The sequence below is a fragment of the Lycium ferocissimum genome, chromosome 2 (assembly GCF_029784015.1).
Source record: "Lycium ferocissimum isolate CSIRO_LF1 chromosome 2, AGI_CSIRO_Lferr_CH_V1, whole genome shotgun sequence".
Classification (NCBI taxonomy): Eukaryota; Viridiplantae; Streptophyta; class Magnoliopsida; order Solanales; family Solanaceae; genus Lycium; species Lycium ferocissimum.
The window spans coordinates 2,774,435-2,800,662 of record NC_081343.1 but is presented as its reverse complement, the minus strand read 5'-3'; the positions used below and the strand labels follow the sequence as shown (position 1 = coordinate 2,800,662).

Here is a 26,228-nt window from a genome sequence, read left to right as displayed (position 1 = left end):
TGACCATTCTGGAATCTGAGCATGTTCCTATCTCTCCATATCAGGTATACCATCATCCCAAATGCACAATTGACAATAGCCCAATGCCCAGACTTCTTCTTTGCCCCTCTATTGATCCACAGTACCTCAGAAGATCAGTTGACTAGGGGTCTGGAATGCCCAAGCCAAACCAATAATCTGGACCAAACACTTTTCACAATGTGACAATGTGTGCTCAAACACTTCATCTTCTAGTCCACAGAAAACACAAGTTTGAGGAACACTTACGCCAAACTTCAATAATCTATCTACTGTAGCAAGTCTTCTTTGGAATGTGCTTGCTAATGTTATTGCTGAAACAGGTTCAGTTATTCTGCAATTCAGAATCTGCTGCCCCTATTTAGAGGAAGGAACATCTGTAAGATCTCTCTTCACAGAACAACCTTTGCTATTTTAGATGTGTTTGTTTTCTTGTTTATGTGGTTATTAATATCCTCGGAATCCATCTTGAAGTCAGACCTGACATACATGTTATCCTGTAGATTTATGTGCTTGGTAGCTCCTTAAAACTTGGGCAATGGAAGATTCAGGAGGGCCTTAAGCTCGCGTATGCTGGCGATTCGTTTTGGCAGGCAGATTGCGTTATGGGAAAAGATGACTTTCCTTTAAAATATCCTTTTGTTTGCCTGAGTTATTGGCTAAATGCAGTTGCATTTTATCAAAAACTGATAGTAATTTTTTTCTCTTACACGCTTTGTTCCTTAATGCTTTAAACATACAAGTACTGCAAATATGGTAAGGCTGGAACCTCAGTGGAATGTGGTGCTAGTCGGGAGCTTTCTATTGATGTCACAACAGGTGAATCTAGATTTGTAGTTCTTTCAGATGGCTTAATGCGGGTAAGTCAGCTATAAGATATAATCAGTGGTCTGCTATGCTCGTCAAACTGATACAGGAGTATAAGCTGAAAAGAAATTCGATCTGTGTTATTACCAGGAAATGCCTTGGAGGGGAGCAGGTGTCGCAGTACCCATGTTTTCTGTACGATCAGAGGCTGATCTTGGAGTTGGGGAGTTTCTTGACCTGAAGTTACTTGTAGATTGGGCCGTTGAATCTGGCTTTCATTTGGTTCAGCTTTTGCCCATCAATGATACATCAGTCAACTGTATGTGGTGGGATTCGTATCCATATAGGTAATTATCATTGTTAAGGCTTTAGATTTGAGCTCCGAATCATCATGTAGATCAGATCGATGCCATCTTGATAATTTATCAACAACGTAAATAGTGAATTGATGACAAAAATATTGTTTATCCAGCTTTAGTGCTTTTGAACTCTACTTTATAATAAGTCTTTCACTTTCACTAACTAGCCTGCTTGTGGCCTCATGAGTCTTTTTAAGATGCATTAATAGTGAATTGATGACAAAATTATTGTTTATCCAGCTTTAGTGCTTTTGAACTCTACTTTATAATAAGCCTTTCACTTTCACTAACCAGCCTGCTTGTGGCCTCATGAGTCTTTTTAAGATGCATTAATAACCCATTTCCCTCCTTTATTTTTCTATCTATTTTTTGTTTTTTCCTCCTTAGTACTAAAGTTAACATGGTGAGTTCCTGTACAGTATAGTCCAAACTTATATTTTTAAAGTCATTTTAAGATCCATGGTTTTGATCTGACTTTCACTTAAAGAGATTGGAGGACATTGTCTTTTGGGGAGGAATTGTATGATGTTTGAGTGTGGGTCTTGGTATAGTTTAATATATACTTAAAGTCTTCTTAACAAAAAAAAAAAAAAGAGAAAAAAGTGTAGTTCAATGTATATTGGATGGTAACCCTTTACTGCTTCTTTTGTAAAATTATCTTATCAGAACAAAGTGTGGTAGAAGGAGGGAATATCAAGTTCAGCGTGTTTGCTACTTCTTTTTCACCTTGAATACATTTTTTAGTTAGGCACCGTAAAGAGCGAATTTTCTTGTTGAAATATCTAGAATGATTTGCAAGCTCAGAAAATTTTAATGACATTAATGGATTAATTATCAAGCTGGAAAAGGGAGGAAAAAAGGCAGTAATTTTACCTTATGAGTTCTTCTTGTCAAGTGGATAGGAAAAAGCTTGACTTAGAATATTTAACTCTGTTGATATTCTTTTCTGATGTTGTTTTCCTGATTTTGTGGAACCTATCATGTCAAACAACTATGCTATAGATTTTACTTTGTTTTTGTTTTTTATTTATAATTTTTTGATTTTCAAATCAGGCTAATAGAACTTCTGTTATTTTTACAGAGAGAGTCAGAGTAGATTAGTACAAATCAAACCAACATATTTTTTTTTATCCGTTAAAAAAATATTCTTGTGCATGAATTTGGTTATGTAGTCCAAACTGACACAATCTCTTAGATAGAGTGACTTGGTTTAAGCCCAGATGGACCTTTCAATAAATTTATTGCTAGGCTAACCTGCTCAAACATTTGGGGGTGGGGGGTTAGGCTTATATGGGCTAAAACTGTCCATCTAGAATAATGTTTGTAACTTCAATGATGGAAGACATCTTTGATCTTTGATAAGGATATCTTGAATGCATCTTTATTGGGGCTCTTAGAGGAAGATTGCTTTTATTATTCTGGCTCATTTTTCTTAGAGAATTAATCATTTTCACCGACTGTCTTTTACTTCCAGATGGATAGAGGCTTGATGTCAAATGCTAAAGGCAATTGGTTAGATGATAGCGAACAAAGCTCTCCTTTTTCTGTTCCTTTTACTTTTCCCTTTCCCGTTGTATTGGGAGTGCTGTTCACTCTTGTCAAAATGCTAAAACAGGAAAATCGTGGACTATCAATTCTGAATCTAGAGTATAGTTAGAGAGATCAAGTTTTAGTTGGAAATACGAGAAACTATCTGTCACTTCTCTAAAGCCATCATTAGACATTGATTCATGAGGAATTGCTATTGTAATGTCCATTTTGAAAAGAAGGTGCTCTAGCAATTGGAGTTCCAAAATTTGCGACTCCAATGCTACTACTCAAGTCTATGCTCTAATACTTAAGGGAAAAAATAGCAAAATAAAGAACGCATAGCTAAAGAACCAACATCAAAACCTTATATATTTGTTCTTTTTCTCTCTTGAGAATTGAATCAAGATGTAAAGTTTGTCTATGTACTACTATCTGTTCTAATACTGTAGTTTTGTCAAAGTAATGTGAAGGAAGGCAATTCACTATCTTGATTTTGTGAATTATTTGTTATTAGAGATGAAAACATCTTTTTGTTTTTAATTCTTTTACACCGATCCTATAAAGGTAACATATTATTAGTACAGATTAAATTAGTTTTATCCCAACCCTATGTTATTTGTATGTTTTTGTTTCTATTTCAATTTTAGAGCATGCAATGTTTGCATTTTAGGTAACTACAATAGCTTGAACTGACAGGATATTATCAAGAAATGTTCTACCAACAGCTTAAAGAACTCTTTTCTCTACAGACAACATCCACCACAGTTGTGAGATCTCTACTTAAGGGATTGAACAAAACTGCTGAATCCTCAGAGATCTGAAACAGTGACTACTAGGAAAATGTTTGGTCAAAATCTACATTGACCATTGATCAGTAAAAATGCAAACCCTCAGCTACAGAAATACAGTTCAAGTTCTAAATCTAAGAAGTGTATTGTCAGCGATAGCAAACCTGGAATATAACGAATTGAGTGGTCTCTATATCTATACTCCTGTTCCCTATAGCAACATACTAGTGTACCTCCATCTAAAACCTAAGCTGACTAAAAAAGGAATAACGCTACAGAGATTCCTATTTGATTCTACATCTGGGATTAAGATTTAGGTCTCATATTTGGATGGAGGAGTGCTCCTTTGTCAGGTTGAACAGAAAAAGAAAATTTGATTTAAAAGGAGTATACGCATTTTTTTTCCCTGAAAGCTTTCTGATGGGGTTTGTAACTGCATAAACCATTAGATAATCTTAGTAGAATGATGGCTTCTGTTTAGAGAAAACAGAGTGCATGAAGTTTTTGATGTAGCCCAGTTCATATAATTGGCCAATTTAGTACTGAAGCATTAATAACTACCAGATTTATTCTTTGCTTTATCCTTTAACCTTGTCTATTAGGTGAGCCAATGCATTTTCTGTTATTATTTCAAGCTCTGTTATGTATAGGAGTACTATTTGATATTAGTTGTTCTATTTCATGCTTGATGGCGATGCAGTTCACTCTCAGTATTTGCATTGCACCCATTATACCTAAGGGTAGAGGCAATTTCAGAAAGCATTCCAGAGGATATCAAGGTGTTATTTTAGTCTTAATTATTTTGGATCAGCTTAACAGTGAAAATGCCATTTTTATGCCTTAAACTTGAGTGACTATTTCTCTACTCCTTCACAGCAAGAGATCAGGGAGGCAAGAGTTCAGTTGGATAAAAAGGTATTCACAATTTTTTTTGTTTTTGAATCTGCTTTTCACAGTTTGTGGGAGACAATCGCATTCCAGGAAAGCATGTTCATCTTAATTGCAGCAACTATAGCTCTTTGTATGCAACCAATTCCCGTCAGATCTCCTAGCTATGAAGTTTTTCTTACAGCATGATTGATCTCTAAAACCTCCTAGACCGTGTCAGCTACCATACTAGTATTGATGTAACTGTGTTACATCGCCACTACCAATCTACCACCATGACTACAGCATGCAATCCTTTCTTTAAAGCCTATCATGTGTAAATTTGTAGAGCATCCTCTTTAGGTCAAACAGTTCCATGATGAAGGACATAGTATCCATAAATCTGATAATTTCCTTGTCTTTTTGCCTGGCTTATGATTATTGCAGGATGTAGATTACGAGGCCTCCTTGGCTACAAAACTTTCTATTGCCAAGAAAATTTTCGTTCGTGAGAAGGAGACCGTACTAAATTCAAAGTCATTCCAGGAGTTCTTTTCTGAAAATCAGGTCTTTAAGGATTTAATTTAATGGCATTTGGGATTCAAAAACTAAAACTTAAAGAAAACAACCTTGAGATCTTTTCCATGTAAATTTTAGCTTGTAGGCATTATACAGTAAATATGTGAACCTTCCCCCCCACCTCCCCCTCCCCCTCTCTGCAAATTGACTGGAATATGACGATCTTAATTATGCTTTTGCATCGGTCCTTTATTGTCAAGTGCAGGAATGGTTGAAACCCTATGCTGCTTTCTGTTTTCTGCGGGACTTCTTTGAAACATCTGAGCGCAGCCAATGGGGCCGCTTTTCTGAATTTTCAAAAGAGAAGGTAACACCGCTTCAGTTCAAGCATAGGGCAATTAACTTCTGGTAGCCTCATAACCCTGTTACTTTCGTACTTACAATGTATTTCCTGTTTCTGCAGCTTGAGAAACTCGTCTCAAAAGAAAGCTTGCATTATGAAGTTGTTTGTTTTCATTACTACATCCAGTTCCATTTACACCTACAAGTAAACACAAGCTTTATGTATTCTGTATTCCTCTGTGAATTTTTATCTTTGTTGTATAAGAAAAGCTGCTATTATACATTTGGGCTTTCCATATCAGTTATCAGAAGCTGCGGAATATGCGCGAAAGAAAGGTGTAGTGCTGAAAGGTGACTTGCCCATTGGTGTTGATAGGAATAGTGTCGATACCTGGGTCTACCCAAATTTGTTTCGCATGAACACCTCAACGGGGGCACCGCCTGACTATTTTGATAAAAATGGCCAGAATTGGGGATTCCCCACTTATAATTGGGAAGAAATGTCAAAAGATAACTATGGGTGGTGGCGTGCTCGTCTAACACAGGTACCTAAAACTTACTACTCAATTCCGTTCTTTTCCTTTTCAACGCTGGACGCTGGTACTTAATTGGGTGCTCATTTCAAACTGTATCAATGCTGTCATTTTACAGATGGGGAAGTACTTTACAGCTTATAGGATTGATCACGTATTGGGTTTCTTCAGAATATGGGAGCTCCCAGCACATGCAATGACTGGCCTTTGTGGAAAATTTCGACCTTCTATTCCTATTAGTCAGGTATCTAATACTTTATTTGTGCGGTTACTGTTGTCTACAATCTTTAAAGAGATCTTGTATTAAACGCACTAACTAAATTCTTTGCAGGAAGAACTCGAGTCAGAAGGATTATGGGACTTCAACCGTCTGACCCAGCCTTATATTGGAAAAGAGCTTTTACAGGTACTGAATTTCTGTAGAATTTGAGAAAGAAGAAAAGACTTCTTTGTATTTCGGTATGCCTTTACATCCCATGAGACGAGGTATTTATACAAGTGAATCCTAACTGATTAGGAAAGATAATCAATTACAATAATTAGGAAATATTCTACTCGTATAAATTGTGTTAGGAAAAGGAGAATTAAAGTCTCCTAAAATCATACTATTTAATTAACACAATCAGCACTGCCCTCAAGTTGGAGGAAAGATATGCACATGCCCAACTTGCAAATGAAGTATGAAAAGTCCTTATGCTGAGGTGCCACTAGTAACTTTCTCTTTGATGAAGTGCCGATTTCAATATGTTTTGTTCGGTCATGTTGAACAGGATTCTGAGCTATATTGATTGCATCTTTGTTGTCGCAGTACATCGAAAGTTTCCCTTTTTTAGAAAATTTCAATTCTTCGAGTAACTTTTGTAGCCAAAGTAAACTCAAGGTGCCACTAGTAACTTTCTCTTTGATGAAGTGCCGGTTTCGATATGTTTTGTTCGGTCATGTTGAACAGGATTCTGAGCTATATTGATTGCATCTTTGTTGACACAGTACATCGAAAGTTTCCCTTTTTTAGAAAATCTCAATTCTGCCAGTAACTTTTGTCGCCAAAGAAGCTCACTTGCTTCCGCACTTGATCTTGCAACTACTTTGCTTCTTATTTCTCAAAATAACTAGGCTCCCTCCTACGAGTGTACAGTAACCGGATGTAGATCTTCTGTCATCTAAAGATCCAGCCTAATCCACGTCTGTACAGGCTATGTTTGGTCTAGTGTGAGAGAAATAAATGAATGTTCTCACCAACCTCCGATATCCATTTTTTTTTTCTTTTCGAAAACTGGTAAATGGGATTCCTCAGCATTAAGGATATGTTGGAGACCTCCAAAAAGTTATCCACAAGGAGCAGTAAGATAAAAAATATTTACATGCTTCCTAAAAAGTCTGCCAACTGTTCTGCTCCCTCTACATTTGCTTCTTTACACCAAAAATGAAAATTTGCAATACAGTTCCACTTAATTTTCTGCAGAGTATTAAATTTATCCTCAAACGCCTCCCATTCATCTCTCCTTCCAAATTGTCCACCAGTGCATGATGGAACTGTTTCTCCACCATTTCTTTTTGAGATTTGCTTCCTCCTCTTCTGATCCAGCAACTTAGTAAATCAGCTGTGTGTTCTGGCATGGTCCAACTGTTTACAGTGAGGCTGAAGAACAGTGACCAAAGATGGGCTGTCCTCTACAGTGCAAAACAAATGACTGTTTGTTTGCAGTCTCATTGCAGAAATAGCATCTAGAGACCAATTGCATTCCCCTCTTCTGTAAGACTTCATGGGTGAGACAGGCTTTTCTGGTCACAAGCCAAGTGAAGCACTTGATTTTGGATGGTACCAAACTTTTCCACACCTTTGTCCATGGACCTGTTCTTCCTCCTGGTTGCTCCAGCACTTCCAACTGTGTGTATTCTTCTGACTGAGAAACTCCCATCACTATGATGTTTCCAGTTGATTACATCTGGAGTTGGAGAAGTCCCCTAAACTTATCAACTTCTTCTCAAGAGCTCAGCCACCCCTGCCAATTTCCCAATCATTCAAATTTCTTCTGAAACAAATATTCCACCCTTGTGGAGTCCAGGACTCTGCCACAGTAGTATCAGGGATGCTGCAAATGGTAAATAGATCAGGAAAAGTGTTCATCAATGGAGCTTGCCCAATCCGGACTTTCTTCCAAAATAGTACCTTAGTGCCATCACCCACCTTACAAACTATATGTTCATTTAGACTTGGCCACAAGTTTCTTATAGTCCTCCAAACTGAAACACCATAAGTACTGACCACCTCATTAGTGCACCACTGATTTTTCTGACCATACTTATTTCTGATTACATGCTTCCACAAAGCTTGATCTTCATTCAGATATCTCCATAACCACTTCATCAATAAGCTATTATTGTGAAGTTTCAGATTTCTAACACCAAGACCCCCTACTTTCTTATCAAGCTGGACCTCATCCCAATTCACCAAATGAATACCCTTACTTTCCCTATTCCCATTCCAAAGAAAGTTCCTCCTGAGCTCATCTAGTTTGTCCACCACCCCCGCTGGAATAGGGAACAAAGACATCACATAAGTGGGTAATGAATCTTGGGTAATGAATCTAACACTGCATTTATCAAGGTCAGTCTACCTCCAAGGGAAAGGTATTGAGACTTGCATTTTGAGAGCTTTCCGATATCTTTTTTTTGAAACTGGTAACTTTGTATTCCTCAGCATTAAGGGTATGCTGGCCACCTCCAAAAATTTACACTTTATTGAAAGAGAAATACTTACAGTAATCCTAAAAAGTCCACTAACTAAACTTCCTCTTCTACATATAATTCTTTACACCAAAAACTTAATGAAGTAGTGACCTTCCATTGGATCTTCTGCAATGAACTTTCCCTGCCTTTAAAAAATTCTGTCGTTTCTTTTTCTTTGATGAAGTAAGTAATTTCGTTGCTGGCATCAAGTGGATGCATAGTAGTTACAGAAGTAGAGTAGCAAAAGGAACTTATCATCTCCAGTACATGTCTAGTTAAGAGCTAAGGAGTTGATAAAGTTCATAAAGGAAACAGGGGAATCTATTGGGGACAAGTAAACCCAACTATACAAAAACATAAGACATTTAGCTTTTAAACATTGGAAGGAAGTTGATATTCCATCAAAGCATCTCCTATTCCTTTCATTCCAGATGCTCCAAAAAATAGCAGCAGGTATCATGTTCCAGATTCTCTTGATGGTGCTATCAACTTTCCAGCAACTCCAGCTTTCGAAAACATCCCTGATACTCAGTGGCATGATCCAATTGAGTCCAAAAAGTGTAATAAACATATTCCATAACTCTGTTGCCACTGGACTGTGTATGAAAAGGTGGTTGTGTGATTCTGCTACCTTCAAACACATATAGCACCTATTTTCCAGATAAAAATTCCTTCTGGCTAGGTTATCTTGGGTCCAGCATGCTTCATGTAGTGCTGTCCAGCTGAAACAATTAATTTAGGAGGTAATTTGACTTTCCAAATAAGCTTCGAAGGCCAATGAGCTGTGATTGCATTCTGAGGGCCAAGAAGTTTATATGCAACCTTAACTGAAAATTCCCCCTTCCTCCTATTCCCCCATTTTAGTTGGTCTGGCACCAGGTTGTTGATTGTGGCATTATGAAGTGCTGCTAAAAGGTTGATCAGTCCAAACAACGAGGTGATTCAAAAATGGTTTTTGAATAGGTGGAAAATCTGTGCCGGCATGAGAGTAATTCCGATGGCCCACAACCAATTTCTTTTTGAACTGCCTTCGAGACAGGAAGCTATGAGAGTTCATGCAGGAGATTGGTTCTGGAATGGTCGTCACTTTTATCTCTGAGTGGTGGTCTCCGGTCACCGGCACAGAATTAGCAACTCAAAGGTCAGGTCAAAAGTGGATCAAGGCTTTCGGAATCCCAATTAATGCGTTGAGGTTTGATACATTCAAATCTATCGGTGATATTTGCGGAGGATTTGTTGACATCGATGAAGACACTAAGAATCGAAGTCACTATTCTTGGGCCAGAATTTGTATTAGAAACTCCAAGATGGAGCCCCCAGATAAGCTAGATCTTGATGTTGAAAATTCGAGATTTGAAATCTCGATTTTGAAGGATGTAGCTGCCACGCCAAAGCCGATCCGAGAAACAGGGTCGCAGCAAGGCTTAAAGTTCAGAGTTCCAGTACCCCGGAGATTGATTTGGGGAAAGAAGCCGATGGTAGGGTCTACTCGAAGCACGTGCGTGGACAGCTGGACAAAAACCCTTTCATTCAAATTTAAAAGTATCGGGTCCTCTACCTAGCCGTATCAACAAGTGGACTTTCAATCAGATTGGGCACAATGGAGCAAGTAGCTCTAGAAATTATAAAGAAGATAAAATGGGCCATTCAGATTTCACTCATTATTACAACAGAAATCCAAAAAGAAAGGCCCATTCTAGAGAGAAAGTTAAAGGCTCAGGAGTGGCGTCCAAATGGGAATATTCACGAACGGAGTATGCTTGATGATACGATCTCCTCTCCTATTGCTTCTTTACCACAGCAGTTCCACGCTAACACCACCAGTACTGCCTCTCTCCCACAAGCAGAAGTTATGGGATCAACTTCCGAGGCTGATGATGAAGCAGAGGAGGCCGAAACATTCATTAATAATCTCAGATTTCTTTCTCAAAGGATGGGTTGGCCAGTTTCTACTTCTTCTGCCATCGTTTGTTCTGATACGAACTCACATAGTGATTCACTTCCACTGCTTTGGCATCAAGATGATCAATTGGAGACAAGAATTCAAGAACCAAATTTAGTAGAGATTTCCAAATGGACAAAGTTGACTATGGGGGAAGGCATGCAAAGCCTTTGGGATTAATTGTGAAGGTTTTAAGCATGAAATTTTTGAATTAATTATGAGAATGGACAAAAACAGACAATTGCAACTGCAAAGGAAAAGTTCTTCTGATACACCAAACAAGAAGAGACAAGGGAAGAAGAAAGGGGAGATTGAAGTCCAAAACTTAATTTGTGGGATCAACTATGAAGGGAGCAACAAAAAAGGTAGGCAGGCATCACTATAGCTTTTCTAGATGAAAGTGAAGGTATTGAGCTGGAACATCAGGGGTCTTAATGAAATGGGTAAAAGGAGTACCATATCCTCTCTGGTAAAAAAATGGAAAGCAGATGTTGTATGTATTCAGGAAACCAAAATGGAAAACTTGAGCACTGACTTGATCTATCAAATTTGGGGAAACAGATGGGCAGAATGGCAAGAATTGAAAGCCAGTGGAACCAGAGGTGGCATTATCATCTTGTGGGATAAGAGAATGTGGAAATGCATTGATTTCCACCAAGGTTGCTTCTCAATCACTTGTTTTTTTGAGAGCCTTCTAGAGGACTTCAGATGGGGATTTACAGGTGTATATGGCCCTCACACTAACATCGAGAGGGAGGAACTCTGGAATGAACTTGGGGGAATCAGGGGTCTATGGAGTGACAACTGGGTTGTAGGGGGGGATTTCAACGTGTGTAGATATATAACCGAAAGACTGAATTGTACCAGAAGATCTAAGTCTATGAGATGCTTTTCGGAGACAATTGAAGATCTTCAGCTTATAGATCTACCATTGGAAGGGGCACAATTCACTTGGTCTAGAGGTGAAACTCTGCTACAAGCCTCTAGAATAGACAGATTTCTAGTCTCTTCAGAGTGGAATGAGAGTTTCAAAGTCATCAAACAAATAGTATTACCAAGAGTCATCTCAGATCACAATCCTATACTACTGGAGAATGGGGAATGGGATGCGCCACCTTCTTACTTTAAATTCCAAAATATGTGGTTTCAACATGAGGGGTTCCTTGACATAATGAGAGGATGGTGGCAGAACTATTCAGTTAATGGCACCCCAGATTTTGTGCTAACTCAAAAATTGAGAAACCTGAAGAAAGATCTTTCCAAGTGGAATAAAGAGGTTTATGGCAGATTTGAAACAAGGAGATGCAAGGCACTTGAAGAACTAGCTATCTTAGAGCAAGCAACAGAAACCAGGCTCCATCTCAGCTAGAAAAACAAAAGTTTATTAGCCTGAAACTTGAGTTGGAAGTGATTGCCAAAGCTGAAGAAACCAGCTGGAGACAAAAATCAAGATGCCTTTGGCTGAAAGATGGGGACAAAAATACCAAGTATTTTCACTCTCTAGCCAACTCACATAGGAGGTTCAACTCTATTGATAAGCTCAAAATTGGCAATGTTATTACAGAGGACAAAGATTTGATCAAGGGGGAAATACTGAACTATTACCAAGAGCTATACAAAGAAACTGAAGAATGGAGGCCAACCACCAACTTTGAGGATGTTGCTAGACTTTCTGTGGAAGACAGTGAGGGACTAGAAGTTTCCTTTGAGGAAGAAGAAGTTCATGCAGTCATTCAGTCTTTTGCACCGGATAAAGCCCCAGGGCCAGATGGCTTCACAATGGCATTCTTTCAAAAATCCTGGGAGTTCATAAAGCCAGAAATCATGGGTGCTATCAGTCACTTTCACCAACACAATTATATGGTAAGATCATGCAATGCCACATTCATCTCCTTGATCCCTAAAAGACTGGTGCTATGGAAATGAGGGATTTCAGGCCAATAAGTCTCATTGGTAGTGTTTATAAAATAGTTGCCAAACTTTTAGCAGAAAGGTTGAAAAGGTAATTGGGAAGCTAGTTTCCAGTCAACAAAATGCTTTCATCAAGGGAAGACAGATAACTGATGCAGCCTTAATTGCTAATGAAGTTTTGGACTGGAGGATTAAAACAGGAAACCCTGGGATCATGTGCAAACTTGATCTGGAGAAGGCTTTCGACAAGATCAATTGGTCTTACCTGACCTCCATTATGAAGAAAATGGGATTTGGGGTAAAATGTCTTAAATGGATCAAATATTGCATCTCCACAGTCAAATATTCAGTTCTGATTAACAAAGGGCCCGTGGGTTTTTTCTCTCCACAGAAAGGAATCAGGCAAGGAGATCCACTTTCACCTTTCTTGTTCATCTTGGCTATGGAAGGTCTAAGCAAGATGCTGGAAAAAGCTAGACAGCTGCAATGGATACAGGGATTTAGTGTGGGCACAAATACAGGAAACACAATGACTATCTCACATTTACTGTATGCTGATGACACACTGATATTTTGTGAAGCAGAGAGGTCTCAAATCCTTTATCTGAATCTTACTCTGATGCTTTTTGAAGCATTGTCGGGATTGCACATCAACATGTTGAAAAGTATAATTTATCCAGTTAATGATGTTCTTAACATGGAGGAGCTGACAGGTATTTTGGGGTGCAATATAGGATCTCTTCCTAGCACTTATTTGGGCCTACCTTTGGGTGCCAAATTCAAGTGTCGTGATATATGGAATGGGGTGGTGGAGAAATTTGAAAAAAGGTTATCCATATGGCAAATTCAGTATCTCTCATTGGGCGGAAGGCTCACACTTATCAGTAGTGTTCTTGATAGTATACCAACCTATCTGATGTCCTTATTCCCCATTCCCAAAAGGTGCTAGATAAGCTGGACAAGGTCAGGAGAAATTTTCTATGGGAAGGGAATAGCAGCACACACAAATTTCATTTGGTAAAATGGGACAAAGTATTGCTCCCAAAATGCAATGGAGGCCTAGGAGTCAAAGATTTGACAATTCATAACAATTCCTTACTCATGAAATGGCTTTGGAGGTTTGGCTCAGAGGATGATGAAAGCCTCTGGAAGAAGGTGATCGTAGCTAAACATGGTAAAAAGGACAATTGGAGCTCTAACACTGTACTTTTACCTTATGGAGTTGGGCCATGGAAGTATATCAGTAAGCTGGGTTCTGAGTTTTCTCATGAAATCCACTTCAAGCCTGGTGATGGTGTTCATATTAAGTTTTGGAAGGATAGATGGCTCAACAATACATCTCTCATGGAGGAATACCCCAGCCTCTTCAACATTGCCAGAGACAAGGATTCCTCAATTGCTCAAAACAGGATCAACAACAGTTGGGATGTGCATCTCAGAAGGTCTGTACAGGATTGGGAACTTGGGAGTCTGATGGAAATGTTAGCAAAGGTGGAAGTTCACAACATTGATGAAAGTGCACCAGACAAGTTGAGATGGGGAAACAAAGGCACATTCACAGTGAAAGAATGCTATAGGCAGCTCTGTTCTCATAATCAACTGCCTGACATATGGCCATGGAAGCTAGTATGGAAGACTAAACTGCCTATGAAGATTAAATGTTTCAGCTGGGTTATACTAAAGAATGCATGTCTTACTCTGGACAATCTGAATAGAAAATGCTTCCAGTTGGACAACATATGTTATTTCTGCAAGAGCACTCAGGAGACAGTTAACCACCTCTTTCTACATTGCCCACTAGCTTATGGCCTTTGGAACATGTTCCTATGTATTTTTCAGTTAAGCTGGGTGATGCCACAAAGTTTGAGAGAAGCCCACATGTCTTGGAGTTTATGGATAGTTGATAAGACCATCAGGAAGGTTTGGAATATGATTCCTGCTGCAATTTTTTGGTGTATTTGGACTGAGAGGAACAAGAGATGCTTTCATGATACCTCACTTCCTATTCAAGCTCTTAAAGCCAAATGCTTAGTTAATCTTTTTGCTGGACAATGTTGTCCCCAGTATCTAATACTGAACATTTCTTAGATTTTATTAGTACTCTAACTTTAGAAGGAACCAATGTATAGGGGCATGCAAATCTTTTGTTTTTTTTGCCTATCTGTAATTACGCCCCTGTAATTATGCATCTACTTGATGCTTTTCTAATGAAACATCTTACTTCATCAAAAAAAAAATAAAAGGTTGATCAGTTCTTCCATCTCCCAGTCCTGAATGTTCCTTCTTAGGTTGAGGTTCCATGTGTTTCCATCTCTGTGTTGGTGAATTGTAGCGTCTGGTTCATTGGCTATCTGAAAAATGTTTCCTTCCAAATGTTCCACCAGATGCAGGCAGGAACTGTTTTCCACCAAATTTTCTGACTCTTGCTCCCTCCCTTCTTATCCAACAGCTTAGAAGGTCTGCAGTGTGTTCATGCATAGTCCTGTTCACCTTAGCCAAGTTAATGAACAATGCCCAACCTCCGATATCTCTCCTTATCAATTGACCTTCCAACCCCTATTTGTAACTTGTGATTGCTTTCCGTAGGTCCTATTCTGCTGGTTTGCAACATGCCATATCAGTTTCTCTCAAGAGATCTGGAATATACTTCCTTTGTGAAATAAAGATCCTCTTTTTGATCTAGCAACTCCCAAGAAATAATGCAATTTTCGTAGATCTTTGATCGCAAATTCTCGTGTTAACAACTTCTTTAATCGGATCATCTCCTATCATTACAATGTCATCAACATAAACGCTGAGAAGAGTGAGTTTGTCCTTTTGGTGTCTTATGAAGAGGGTGTGATCGACATTGCTTTGTTGGTGACCGAAAGAGATCATCGCTTTGGAGAATCTATCAAAATGATCCCTAGGGGATTGCTTCAATCCGTACTAGGGTTTTTCAGTCTGCACACTTTTCCCCGACTTTGTTCAGTATCAAATCTAGGAAGGATCTCCATATACACGTCTTCTTCTAAGTCTCCATGAAGAAATACATTCTTACATCCAACTGTTGTAAGTGTCAATCAAGATTAGTCGTAGATAACGAAAGAATTCTAGTAGTGTTCATCTTTGCAACTGGGACAGGTGTTTCCTGATAATCAACTCCATAAGTTTGAGTAGATCTCTTAGCCATCAATCTTTCTTTAAATTTTTCAATTGAGCCATATCTATATTCTATAGTGAAGATCCATTTGCAACCAACTAACTTTTTGTCTGGTGGTGAAGCGACTAGTTTCCAAGTCTAACCTTAACATGGCATTCATTTCTTCAATTATAACTTGCTTCCATTTAGGATCTGCAAAAACTTCCCTCCAATTTTGGGGATAGACACAAAAAATATAGACAAGACAAAGGCTCTATAGGAGGGAGACAGGGAATTATAGGAGACAAAATTAGATAAAGGATGTTTGGTGCAAGATCTGACTCCTTTTCTATGGGCAATAGTCAAACTGGAGAAGATTCAGCTTCGGCAGATTGTATAATGGCTTCTTCTGCTTTATTTCTCCTTCAGTAAGTTATCAAATCAGGTCTACCAAACGCCCACCAGCCTTCCCCTAATGCTATCTCCAAATTCACTTTCCTCCGCGGTAGTGGTTTCAATGATGGAACTAGGGAGAATCATCTCTTCCTCCTTATTTGTCACCCCTTGAAAAGCTGATGGTGTAATGCCGAAATAGGGTTCAGAATCTCGAAGGTAACATTCATGTTGACAAAAGATCTCCTGGAGGGAGGATAATAGCATTTGCACCCTCTGTGTGGGAGAATACCCAATGAATACACACTTAAGGGCTCTATAATCAATTTTCCCAGAATTCCTAGTGTGAACAAAACAGATACCCAAATGCCTTCGGAGGAACAGTATATTTATTCTCATCCTTTAAAGCCTCTAGAGGACTCTGAAAATTGAGGGTTTTATGTGCATTCTACTTATAAGATGGGCATCAACTAGAATGACATAGTTTTTCTTTTATCTAAAAAAACATCCCTCCAGTAGGTTTTTGCTAGATTCATAGTAAAAATAAGAGACCATGCCACTTCTAACAAATGCCTAATTGTCCTTTGAACAACCCCATTTTTGTGCACTAGTGTAGGGACAACTAATTTGATGGATTATCCCATTAAACTCCAGATATGCACCCTTTTAACCATGTATTCTGTGCCATTGTCACTTCGCAAGATTTTAATATTAGCCTCGAATTGGGTACAAATCATATTATGAAATGACTGAAAGCAAGAGAAAACCTCATGTTTGGCCTTTAATTGATACACCCAAGTCATCCTAGTGCAAAAATCAATAAAGGTAAAAAAACCATCAATTTTTCAGGCAAATAAACAGTTTGAGTACGACTCCATAAATCAAAATGAATCATCATAAAAGGAGTAGTATTTTTATGATCACCCAAAGGTAAGAGGTTTCTAGTATGCTTGGCATATTCACAAACATCAGAAAACAGAGAGTCAAACTCATTTCTGGAAAACAAACTAGGATATAACTTCTGTAAAACCAAAAAGGATGGTTCCCCAAATAAATGCTTGTCAAATTGTTTTTGGTTTGGGTGTTTTTTTTGGGGGGGGAGAGAAGAGAAGAAAATCTAAAAAAATGCTTGGCCAGAGTCTTATGTCCCCTCAAACAAACATGTATAAGTCATCATGCAATTTTACCACTATCAATCCTATTCCTTGTTTTGAAGATTCTGAAAAACACAATGATCACTGATCAGGGAAGAACTCGATACCACAGCTTAGTTCTTTTTTTGAAATTGATACCACAGCTTAGTTCATTGGTGTTGGAGCTTACAGATAATAGGTTAACAGGCACTCAGAGATATGAGGAATGGATCATAATGTAATATCAATTGTACAAACACAGAATCTGTTCCAGAGATGGGGGTGAGAGAGCCATTGGCTAGTCTTATATGATTCCTTTTGAGACTACGAGAGTAGTTTTGTAAGCCTTTAGAGGAGCCTGTATGTGTCTATTCGCGCCAAAATCAACAATCCAAGAATTAAGTTGAGCAGTAAAGGCAAAGGCAGTACCTGATTGCACGTAATTGGATGTGGAAACAGAAAGTGAGTCAAGTTTGGTCAGGAGTTGGTGATGATGCGGAAATTCAGCCGAAGGCAGTTTCTCTAGAGGTCGTTTCCCTAGATCTCCCCACATTTTCCAGAATATTGGTCAGACCCCTTAATTAATGGACCTCAATGCTTTTCCCCACGACCTCTTGTTGGCTGCCATGTAGCTTCCAACGTGTTTCCTTTGTATGCCTTGGCTTTCCATAATAATGATAGATCAACTGATCTTTATCATAAAGGATCGCCTTTGCTTGTTCATAAGAGACAGTTAACCTAGACTTCTCTTGGAGCCTGAAACAGCATAACACCTCGATGGTTCTCTTCCTGTTGAACATAGGAGGAATATGCATCCTTACGAGAAGGAAAAGGATATTTGCCAAGAACTTGAACCCTTGCTAGATCATACTCTTGGTTTAAACTGGCCAGAAAATCATAGACCGTTTCCTTTTCAACCAATTATTGAAAGAGAACTGCATCATCAGTACACTTCACTTGGAGATCCTGGTAATAGTGAATCTCAGGCCATAACCCACTTAACTTGGAATAATAATAAGTGATAGTTAACTCACCTTGCTTAGTGACATGAATTTTATTTCGAATCTCAAAGATCTGGGCATTCTTACCCTTGCGAGAGTACGTGTGCTTAGTTAAATTCCTGACAATGTCAGCAGTATCAAGCAATAAATATTACTTAGACTCGGGGATGCATAATATTCAATAACTATGTCATAACAAGGGAATCATCAGTATCCCATTTACCATTGTTAGCATCAATCAAGGCAGGTGCTTTCTTTCCTCCAGAAATATAGCCAATCAGTTTTCTAGATTTAAGAAAAAAGAAAAAAGATCTTAACCATGCAAGCTACGTACCAGTCCATCCAATTTCACTGTACTGATTTCTGAAACAGAGTTATTATCTACCGCCTACCGCCTTTATGTACCCCATATTATAAATAGGATTTCACCTCAGAAAATAGACTTTCTGAGAACTGAGAAAGAAGTTATCTTCAACAAAACTGGAAAAAAGTTGCTGAACAGATCTGTCTTACCGGAAAACCAAGTATGCCTCGTTACCCTGGTTCTGGTGATCGAAAAAATCTATAACTTGGTGGGTAGGCTCGGAATAGGCATGCAAATCCAACGCAGAAAGTATCTCGCTTCAAAGGTCGGCGAAAATTGGTTCACACGCCAGGCAGTGAGCCCTATGCGTTGCCGGAGTCGGGGCTGTTGGTGGCACGTGACGTTGTGTGTCTCACTTTTTCTAGGAGCTGCTCAGTTGGATTTCGTCGTCATTGCCTGAGGAAGCCTTTGGTGATCTCAGGTTTTTCACACCACCGATGAGAAAAGATTGATGGGTACAACCACTGTGAGGGAGAAAAAAAATCAACCTCTTGAAAATATAAGAAGCTTAGTGCTGCTGATAGTGCTCTGAGGGAGAACACTTGCATCAGAATGGCAACAATGGCTCCAATACAAGTAGAATTTGACAAAGGAGAAAAGAATTCTTTGTATTTCAGTATGTCTTTACATCACATGAGAAGTAGTAACTCCTAACTGATTAAGGAAAGGCAATCAATTACAATAAAAGAAAATATTCTATTTCCTACGCTAGGAAAAGGAAAACTAAAGTCTCCTAAAATCATACTAATTAATTAACACAATCAACAATTTCATTACATTCTGTGATATCGTAATGTTACAGAATCCTGCATTCCTTCTGGTCCTTGTAATATGTGTTTGGTATTTTTGATTTTGACCTTTCCCTGCTTAATTTGCAGGAAAAATTTGGAGCTTCTTGGACAATAGTAGCCTCTGCTTTTTTGAATGAATATCAGAAGGGCTTTTACGAGGTGAATGTCCTTTTCGAGATGACGTATTGCTGAAATTTCTTTATCTGCTGCTTTATTTTTAATTCTGTTTGAAGTCTGTTACAAACTACTTCTAAGTAGTTCAAAAGAAACATTTGAAATCCTGAAATGGTAGGTCAAACGGAACATTTCAATCCTGTATGTGGTTGCCGTCTCTTTCCGTGTCTTCTCTCTCTCTCTCTCTCTCTCTCTCTCTCTCCCTCTCTCTCCCTCTCTCGGTCCTTTGGTGGTGTATGGAGAAGGGCAGGCAGGTGCCGTAGCTAGAGAAAGTGTTACTAGTGCAACCTGAAATCCTGATCTTCTCCTCTGTAAGGGACCAGTACTCTTCCGAGCCCTGTACAGTGCAAGCAATTATGATAGTAGTATCAATATGCTATTAGTAGAAGATACATGTGCTCACCAAGCTGGGTAAGCTAAAAAAGCTCTTAAAGTTCCCCTTATGTCATTATGCACTGTTCCTGTGCCATAGTAGTTTAAGGTGTCAATATCTTTGCGGGGCCGGGATGATGCCAGCTTTGCCACTATAAAGTATGGTTGACTTATGGTATCAGATGTTAGGTGGATTTCTATGGAAAGATTGATGGAAAAATTAATTGTGGGTTATTTGGGAATCCTGTATCAAGTTTCTGGAAATCACGAGTTTATGCAATTTCAACCTTTCAATTGCAAAAACTGAAAAAAAGAGGTGCGGTTTGCAGTTTCTCTTGTTGTTGGAGCCCCTTTTTGCCCGAAGTCCTTATTTGGTCCCTCGTAATAAGTACCTGTTTAGTAGCTAATATACAAAATAGGATGGGTTTAGGATCAAGAGACACTGGAAAGGTATAGGAATATGTGGTTTGCAGTTTGAAAACTGTTTTTGTGCTGCAGATTAATATTACCTATATTTCAAAAAGAGACATGGGTACCTATAGGGTATTAAGTAGGAGTGTGGCTTGGGATTTCTTGTGAGGTATCTGTCCATTGCCTGGTTAGTGAGAGCCGTCTCTTGATTTATTGATACAAGATTGCTTTCAGTTTATGCACAATAATCTCAGTTCTAGCTTTAAATAATAAATATCCAGCTACCTTGTCGAAAGCACAAAAATTTATTTTCTTCTGCAAAGTGCTTATTTCTGCAGTTCTCTTTGTTGCATCATTTACCTATATCTTTACGTCCTAGTCATAGTGGCATCTCAGCTACGGGGATGGAGTGTTCTTTCATCAAGGTTTCTTTGCGCATATTTCCAAGTGAATATATTCCACTTTTTTCAATGTAGTTCAAGGAGGAATGCAATACTGAGAAGAAAATTGCGTCTGCGCTGAAGTCATTCTTGGAAACATCGATGTTGGTAGACAGTGAAGAGAACCTACGGCGAAAACTCTTTGATCTTTTGCAGGTATAGTATATATTGGCATTGATGTCCAGAAGTCTAATTTTGTCTATTCTTCTCCAATTTAAAAATTTATGCTTTTTCTGCATTGGTGAATGATGCTTATTCTACTACACATGCTGTCTGTTATATTAATCCTCCCATTTTTATCACAGAATGTAGCACTTATTAAGGATCCGGAAGAGCCGAGAAAATTTTATCCTCGCTTCAATATTGAAGACACTACAAGCTTCAAGGATTTGGATCTGCACAGGTACCTCACACATTTTTCTAGTTTACACTATCTGATATCAGATTGATAAACTGGTGTTAGCCTCTATTTTTTAAGGGAGTTATGCTAATTTTTTCTAGTTTCTTATGATCTGTTTTTCCGGTGCAGTCAAAATGTCCTAAAAAGATTATACCATGATTACTACTTCTGCCGACAAGAAGGCCTTTGGCGTCAAAATGCTTTGAAGACTCTGCCTGTTCTTTTGGACTCATCAGATATGCTCGCTTGTGGGGAAGATCTAGGCCTAATTCCCTCCTGTGTTCATCCTGTATGCTACTCAGTACCAACATTCCTCGGGAGTCGTATTTCTTTGTTACAACACTTCCTGCATCTTAATGTACGATTGAGTTAGGACCACTTTGATGCAGGTGATGCAAGAATTGGGCTTAGTAGGCCTACGCATTCAACGCATGCCAAGTGAACCTGGTCTAGAATTTGGTATTCCTTCTCAATACGGCTACATGACGGTAAAATTCTCCGAGATTTCTGCTACTGCATCCCAACTTATTTGAATGGAAGATGGTCTTGCTTAGAGCAACTTCTAAGATAATCTACTGTACAAATAATGTAAAACATAGTTAACCTAATTGACAAATTTTATCAAACCATGACGGAACCACAAAAAGGCTGAACAAATTTTACGATGCTACTCTTAAGGTCTCAAATTGAATGCTGAGCATTTTCTTCATGTGATTATACATCGAGTTACAGTAAAATTTGTTCAAGTGCTCCCTCCGGCTGTAAGAAAAAGCACCTGGAGGCGTGACAAAATGTGCTTCATTTTTACTCCTGGCATCTGTGATTTTACCTTTTAAGTGAATACATACTGACATACCAGAAATCTGATCAAAGTCATTGGAAAGCGGAAACTAGAATGCAAACTCTAATTTTGGTTAACATGAAAAAAAAAAAACGCATGAACTAATATTTTGTTGCTTTTAATGTTTACTCTTCAGGATATATTGGACAAAAATTGTCAAGACACCTCTGAATATGCCTTCCTTTTTCTTCTTCAAATATCTTGTAACTGATTTTTAAGAGTGCTTTTGTCAAGTAATAATCCGGTTTTAATGCATATTAGTCCTTGTCGCTTAAAGAGGGACCAAATAAAGTTCGTTACTTTAAACTTTTGTCAAGTAATAATCCGGTTTTAGTGCATATTAGTCCTTGTTGCTTAAAGAGTGACCAAATAAAGTTTGTTACTTTAAACTTAGGTTAATGCTCCATCATGCCATGACTGTTCCACTCTACGTGCTTGGTGGGAGGAAGATGAAGAGAGAAGGCACCGCTTTTTTCAAGCAGTAATGGGATCTGATGAGTTGCCACCTGATCAATGTACTCCTGAAATTGTGCACTTTGTCTTGCGGCAGCATGTTGAAGCTCCATCAATGTGGTCAATCTTTCCGCTCCAGGTACTTAATTGATATAAAGATCCTGCTCTTTTTGTTGCATGTACTTAAATTCTTAAGTAGTAGTCTTTGCTAAATTTATTTGCTCCATGTGTGCCTCGAAGCTTCATAGTTCTGAGCCACTGACCATGGTGATTAATGGGTTCTATGTCCTTCCAATAACCTCTTAATTCCTTATAAAGGCATTAGCTCGCTAGCTTCCAAAGGATAATGCTTTTTGTGCAAAGTGCAAGAAAAAGTCAGAATTCCATTTCTTGGGGAGCTTTTAGGTAATCTCAAACAACCAAATTCCATTTGAAAAGGATTGCTATGCAAAGATCTTAATAATTACTTATCCCCTCCCACTACTCCCGAACGAAAAAAATTCCCCTCCCACTACTCCCAGACGAAAAAATCCAAAACGAATCCTTTTGATTATTCACCATATTGACATTGTGACTTTTTAGCTCTATCAAAGAGATTGTGGTTTTGTATCTCGGAACAGATGTTTTGTACAGTAAGGAGAAATATGGATTCTGTAGCTTTGTGGAAATGGTTGATTAATTATGTTTTGTCTACTAGTGTCCAAATAATTGGACTTTGTACTTATTCAAGGGCACATGAAAATTTATTAGCACTATTGTTCAGTCAGGCCTACTAAACCAACTTCATGACTTATGCCATTAATGAGCATCCCTTTTGTTTTACTCTGGTGCAGTCATGAGAAAAAATAGGTGGTTGTTTGTCATGGTATCATTTATTGTGAAGCATGTGATCTTGAGATTGTGCTTTCTACAATATGCAATTTCTTCTATGATTCCAGTAAGCTGCCCAGTGAGATTAATATCTCAATGCTCATCTAGTGTTCAGTATCTTCTTCCACGGCACTGACAACTTTGCTACATAATAAACAGGATTTGCTAGCACTCAAAGAAGATTATACAACGCGGCCTGCAATTGAAGAGACTATCAATGATCCAACAAACCCAAAACATTACTGGCGATACCGTATGTGCATTCGTCCTCTTCATTGTCTCTCTATCCCCTATTCCCCCTCTAAAAAAGAAAAAGAAACATAAGAGGAAACTTTTAATTTCTTGTATATCTGTCGTTTGATCAAAACAAAAGTTTTAATCAGGTCGTTCAATTCAAATACACAGAAAAAAGTGCTGGGTTTTGCAACATGTTCCTGAGAAAAGTTCTGCCTCATCCTTGACATTACTAGATCCTTTGTCCGTACAGCCGGATCAATTTTAACTCGTTTATGTTTTTCGAAATGTTTATGTGAGAAGAGAAAGTTTGGACTTTCTATTAAATCCACTTTAATAGTAATAGTAGCTACTCGTTCAACTTTAGTTTGACTAGCACAATTAGGACATGTATTGTTTGCACCTGGACTAAATCCTTGCAAATACTGTTCTACAAAGAGAAGGCCTCATAACTAGACTCCAGACGTTGTGTATCCATACTTTTTTCTTTTTCGAATTTTTTTCTTGACCATCTGCCCAAAGTTATTTCTTGTTATATGCATTTATAATCCACATTGTTGTTTTGACTTTTGAGTCGAACAATTGAAAGAATGCCTAAAAACTTATTTTCTCCAAGTAATTACTAGTAAAATTGTAGGTTGTCAAAATCACAATCTGGATCATAGGACTGGTTGATCTTAGGATCCTAGTTCATGAAAGATCTGGATTGCTGCTAGGATTGGAAAAGGTATGCTCAAATTAGGGTCATAATAAAATTGCAGAGGAACTAATAGAATTTCATAGGATCATACTGTATCATAAGTAGGATTATAGGATCCTGATGAAACTTTTCTCTCTTCCAATTTTGAGTTCTCTTCTTTTTAAATTATGTTTTAATGCATTTATAAGAAAAAAAGGAAGGTTTTGAATGCATGTAGCTACATTTACATCTTTTAATATCTTTTGAAGTCAATTATTCGTGTGATCGGTAATATACACCTTGTGAATGGTGATCTGTTTCCGTGGCTGCATTATCATACTTGGACTACACTTACGTTTAAGTCAAAAATTGACTGAGTCTAAGTTGTTCAAGTATAAATTGCATACTCCCTCTGAGGGAATTTGTTGAGAATTTGAGAGAAGTTAAAGGGTCTAAAGTCGTTTTATAAAAGTCTTCCCATGTTTATTAAACTTCGTGTCAAGTCAATCATTTCTTATCTATTCATGCACCAAGTTGTACTGTGTTTGTTTGAGTTGGACTTCTTCTACTCTATACAAGAGAAGAACTGGATAGTCTGCCAGCCTTGATGATTTTGTCTACACTTGAGTGGTCGGGCACTGTTTTGCTTCATGCTGATGATTGTAGAACTATCTTCTTTTTTCCGTCTTGTTCTTACTCTTCTTTGCACTCAGGTGTACATGTGACGATGGAGTCCTTGCTTGATGATAAGGATCTCACCAAAACAATAAAGGATCTTGTCCGCGGGAGTGGAAGATTTTACCCTCAGAAGGATCTGGAATCAGGTCAGGCAAATGGTGGAGAATCAGCAAAGCCGCAGCTAGGGAGTGAACTCCCTTCACTAACACAGACAAATGGACTCTCCAAGAAAGAAGGCGTGGTATTTGAAGGTGCTTTCTGACTTTTAGGTGTTCATGTCAAAGCTTAAGCAAACAAATCCTCCGTGACCCTATCCCTATCCATACAACTACCTTGTCCGCCATGCTGTTCAATAGCTTATCATGCTTCATAGTAAACAGGATTTGAAGTTATATTTCTTTATAGAAATACAAGAATCATTGAAGCCGATTCTCTTCAGTGTCTAAATTTGGCAAAAGATCAGGCCTTGCTTAATTGGACTTACTCCCATTGCTATCCTAGTACTTCCAAGAAAAACCCACTCTTGCAGAGTTCCCTTTCCCGGGAGTGGGTAATTGTTGATGATAAAATGAGGTTAAGTCGTTGTATTAGTATAGATCTTTAGACGCCGTATGTAGTGATATTATGATGATGAAAGGTGTTACAAGTAAATAAGGTACACCTAAATAGATCTGAAATCTATTGTATCAATGCCATTTTTTTGCGCGGAGTGCCCTTCTTTTGGGGTGGTCTTTAAATTTTACCCCTCATATTTGTGATCTTTAAATTTTAGCTGGTCTTTAATTTTTGCCCTTCGCATCGCAACTTTGAAAAACCCGAAATCTCTTGCAGAGTTGAACCCACAAGATAAATAAAAAAAAAAAATCACAAGACAAGAGTGGGTAATTCGCATACTTTTGTTGAATTACAAATGATAAAATGAGGATAATGGGCATCGATAATTCTCTTTCACAATAGAACCAGATAATTAGTATAGATCTCTAGACGCCGTATGTAGTTGTGATATTATGATAATTTATGATGATGGAAGGTGTTACAAGTGTAAATAAATTTAAACTCGTCTTGCGAATTTTTTTTTAAAATAGATCTGAAATCTATTGCAAAATTTAAAGATTTCAATGAAGAAATTTAAAGACCACCCCAAAAGAAGGGCAATTCGCATCAGATTTGACTTAAAAAGGACCAAAATGAGCTGATGATCAACATGGGCTATTATAACTAGACTAGGTAGGATTAAAACTCAGTTGTTACACTTACATGGGTCCAAGACTGTCAGTAAATATTTACGTGGTTGAATATTTGTATAGGGTACTTGTAACGACGAATTGTTTAGCATCAGATTTAGATGATTCACGTACCAAATCTAAGATATAGGTATTCAATGTTTTCAAAAACCAATTAGATTTGGATGATTCTTTTAATAAAATTGATTGTTTTTATATAATCGTATAACCTATCGAATAATTAGGTAGGTTTTTAATTTTAGAAAAATAAATCGAAAAAATATCGAAACAAACCGAATAAGTT

At 38.1% G+C, this 26,228-nt stretch overlaps 1 protein-coding gene across 1 annotated transcript in view; it reads left to right on the top strand.

Annotated features, from left to right (window-relative positions):
- The window catches only part of LOC132032738 (4-alpha-glucanotransferase DPE2), a 31,126-nt gene extending 5,946 nt beyond the window's left edge, over positions 1–25,180 (top strand). Inside the window, exons 4-23 of the mRNA XM_059422439.1 lie at positions 342–397; positions 522–649; positions 755–878; positions 976–1,172; positions 4,203–4,281; positions 4,379–4,417; positions 4,817–4,936; positions 5,154–5,255; positions 5,352–5,435; positions 5,533–5,775; positions 5,882–6,007; positions 6,095–6,169; positions 19,237–19,308; positions 20,583–20,702; positions 20,852–20,949; positions 21,076–21,235; positions 21,336–21,434; positions 22,182–22,379; positions 23,270–23,363; positions 24,737–25,180. Coding sequence (XP_059278422.1) covers positions 342–397; positions 522–649; positions 755–878; positions 976–1,172; positions 4,203–4,281; positions 4,379–4,417; positions 4,817–4,936; positions 5,154–5,255; positions 5,352–5,435; positions 5,533–5,775; positions 5,882–6,007; positions 6,095–6,169; positions 19,237–19,308; positions 20,583–20,702; positions 20,852–20,949; positions 21,076–21,235; positions 21,336–21,434; positions 22,182–22,379; positions 23,270–23,363; positions 24,737–24,963 — 2,441 coding nt within the window. The 3' untranslated portion in view covers positions 24,964–25,180. The remainder of the gene's footprint in view (positions 1–341; positions 398–521; positions 650–754; positions 879–975; positions 1,173–4,202; positions 4,282–4,378; positions 4,418–4,816; positions 4,937–5,153; positions 5,256–5,351; positions 5,436–5,532; positions 5,776–5,881; positions 6,008–6,094; positions 6,170–19,236; positions 19,309–20,582; positions 20,703–20,851; positions 20,950–21,075; positions 21,236–21,335; positions 21,435–22,181; positions 22,380–23,269; positions 23,364–24,736) is intronic.
- The last annotated feature ends 1,048 nt before the right edge of the window (positions 25,181–26,228 follow it).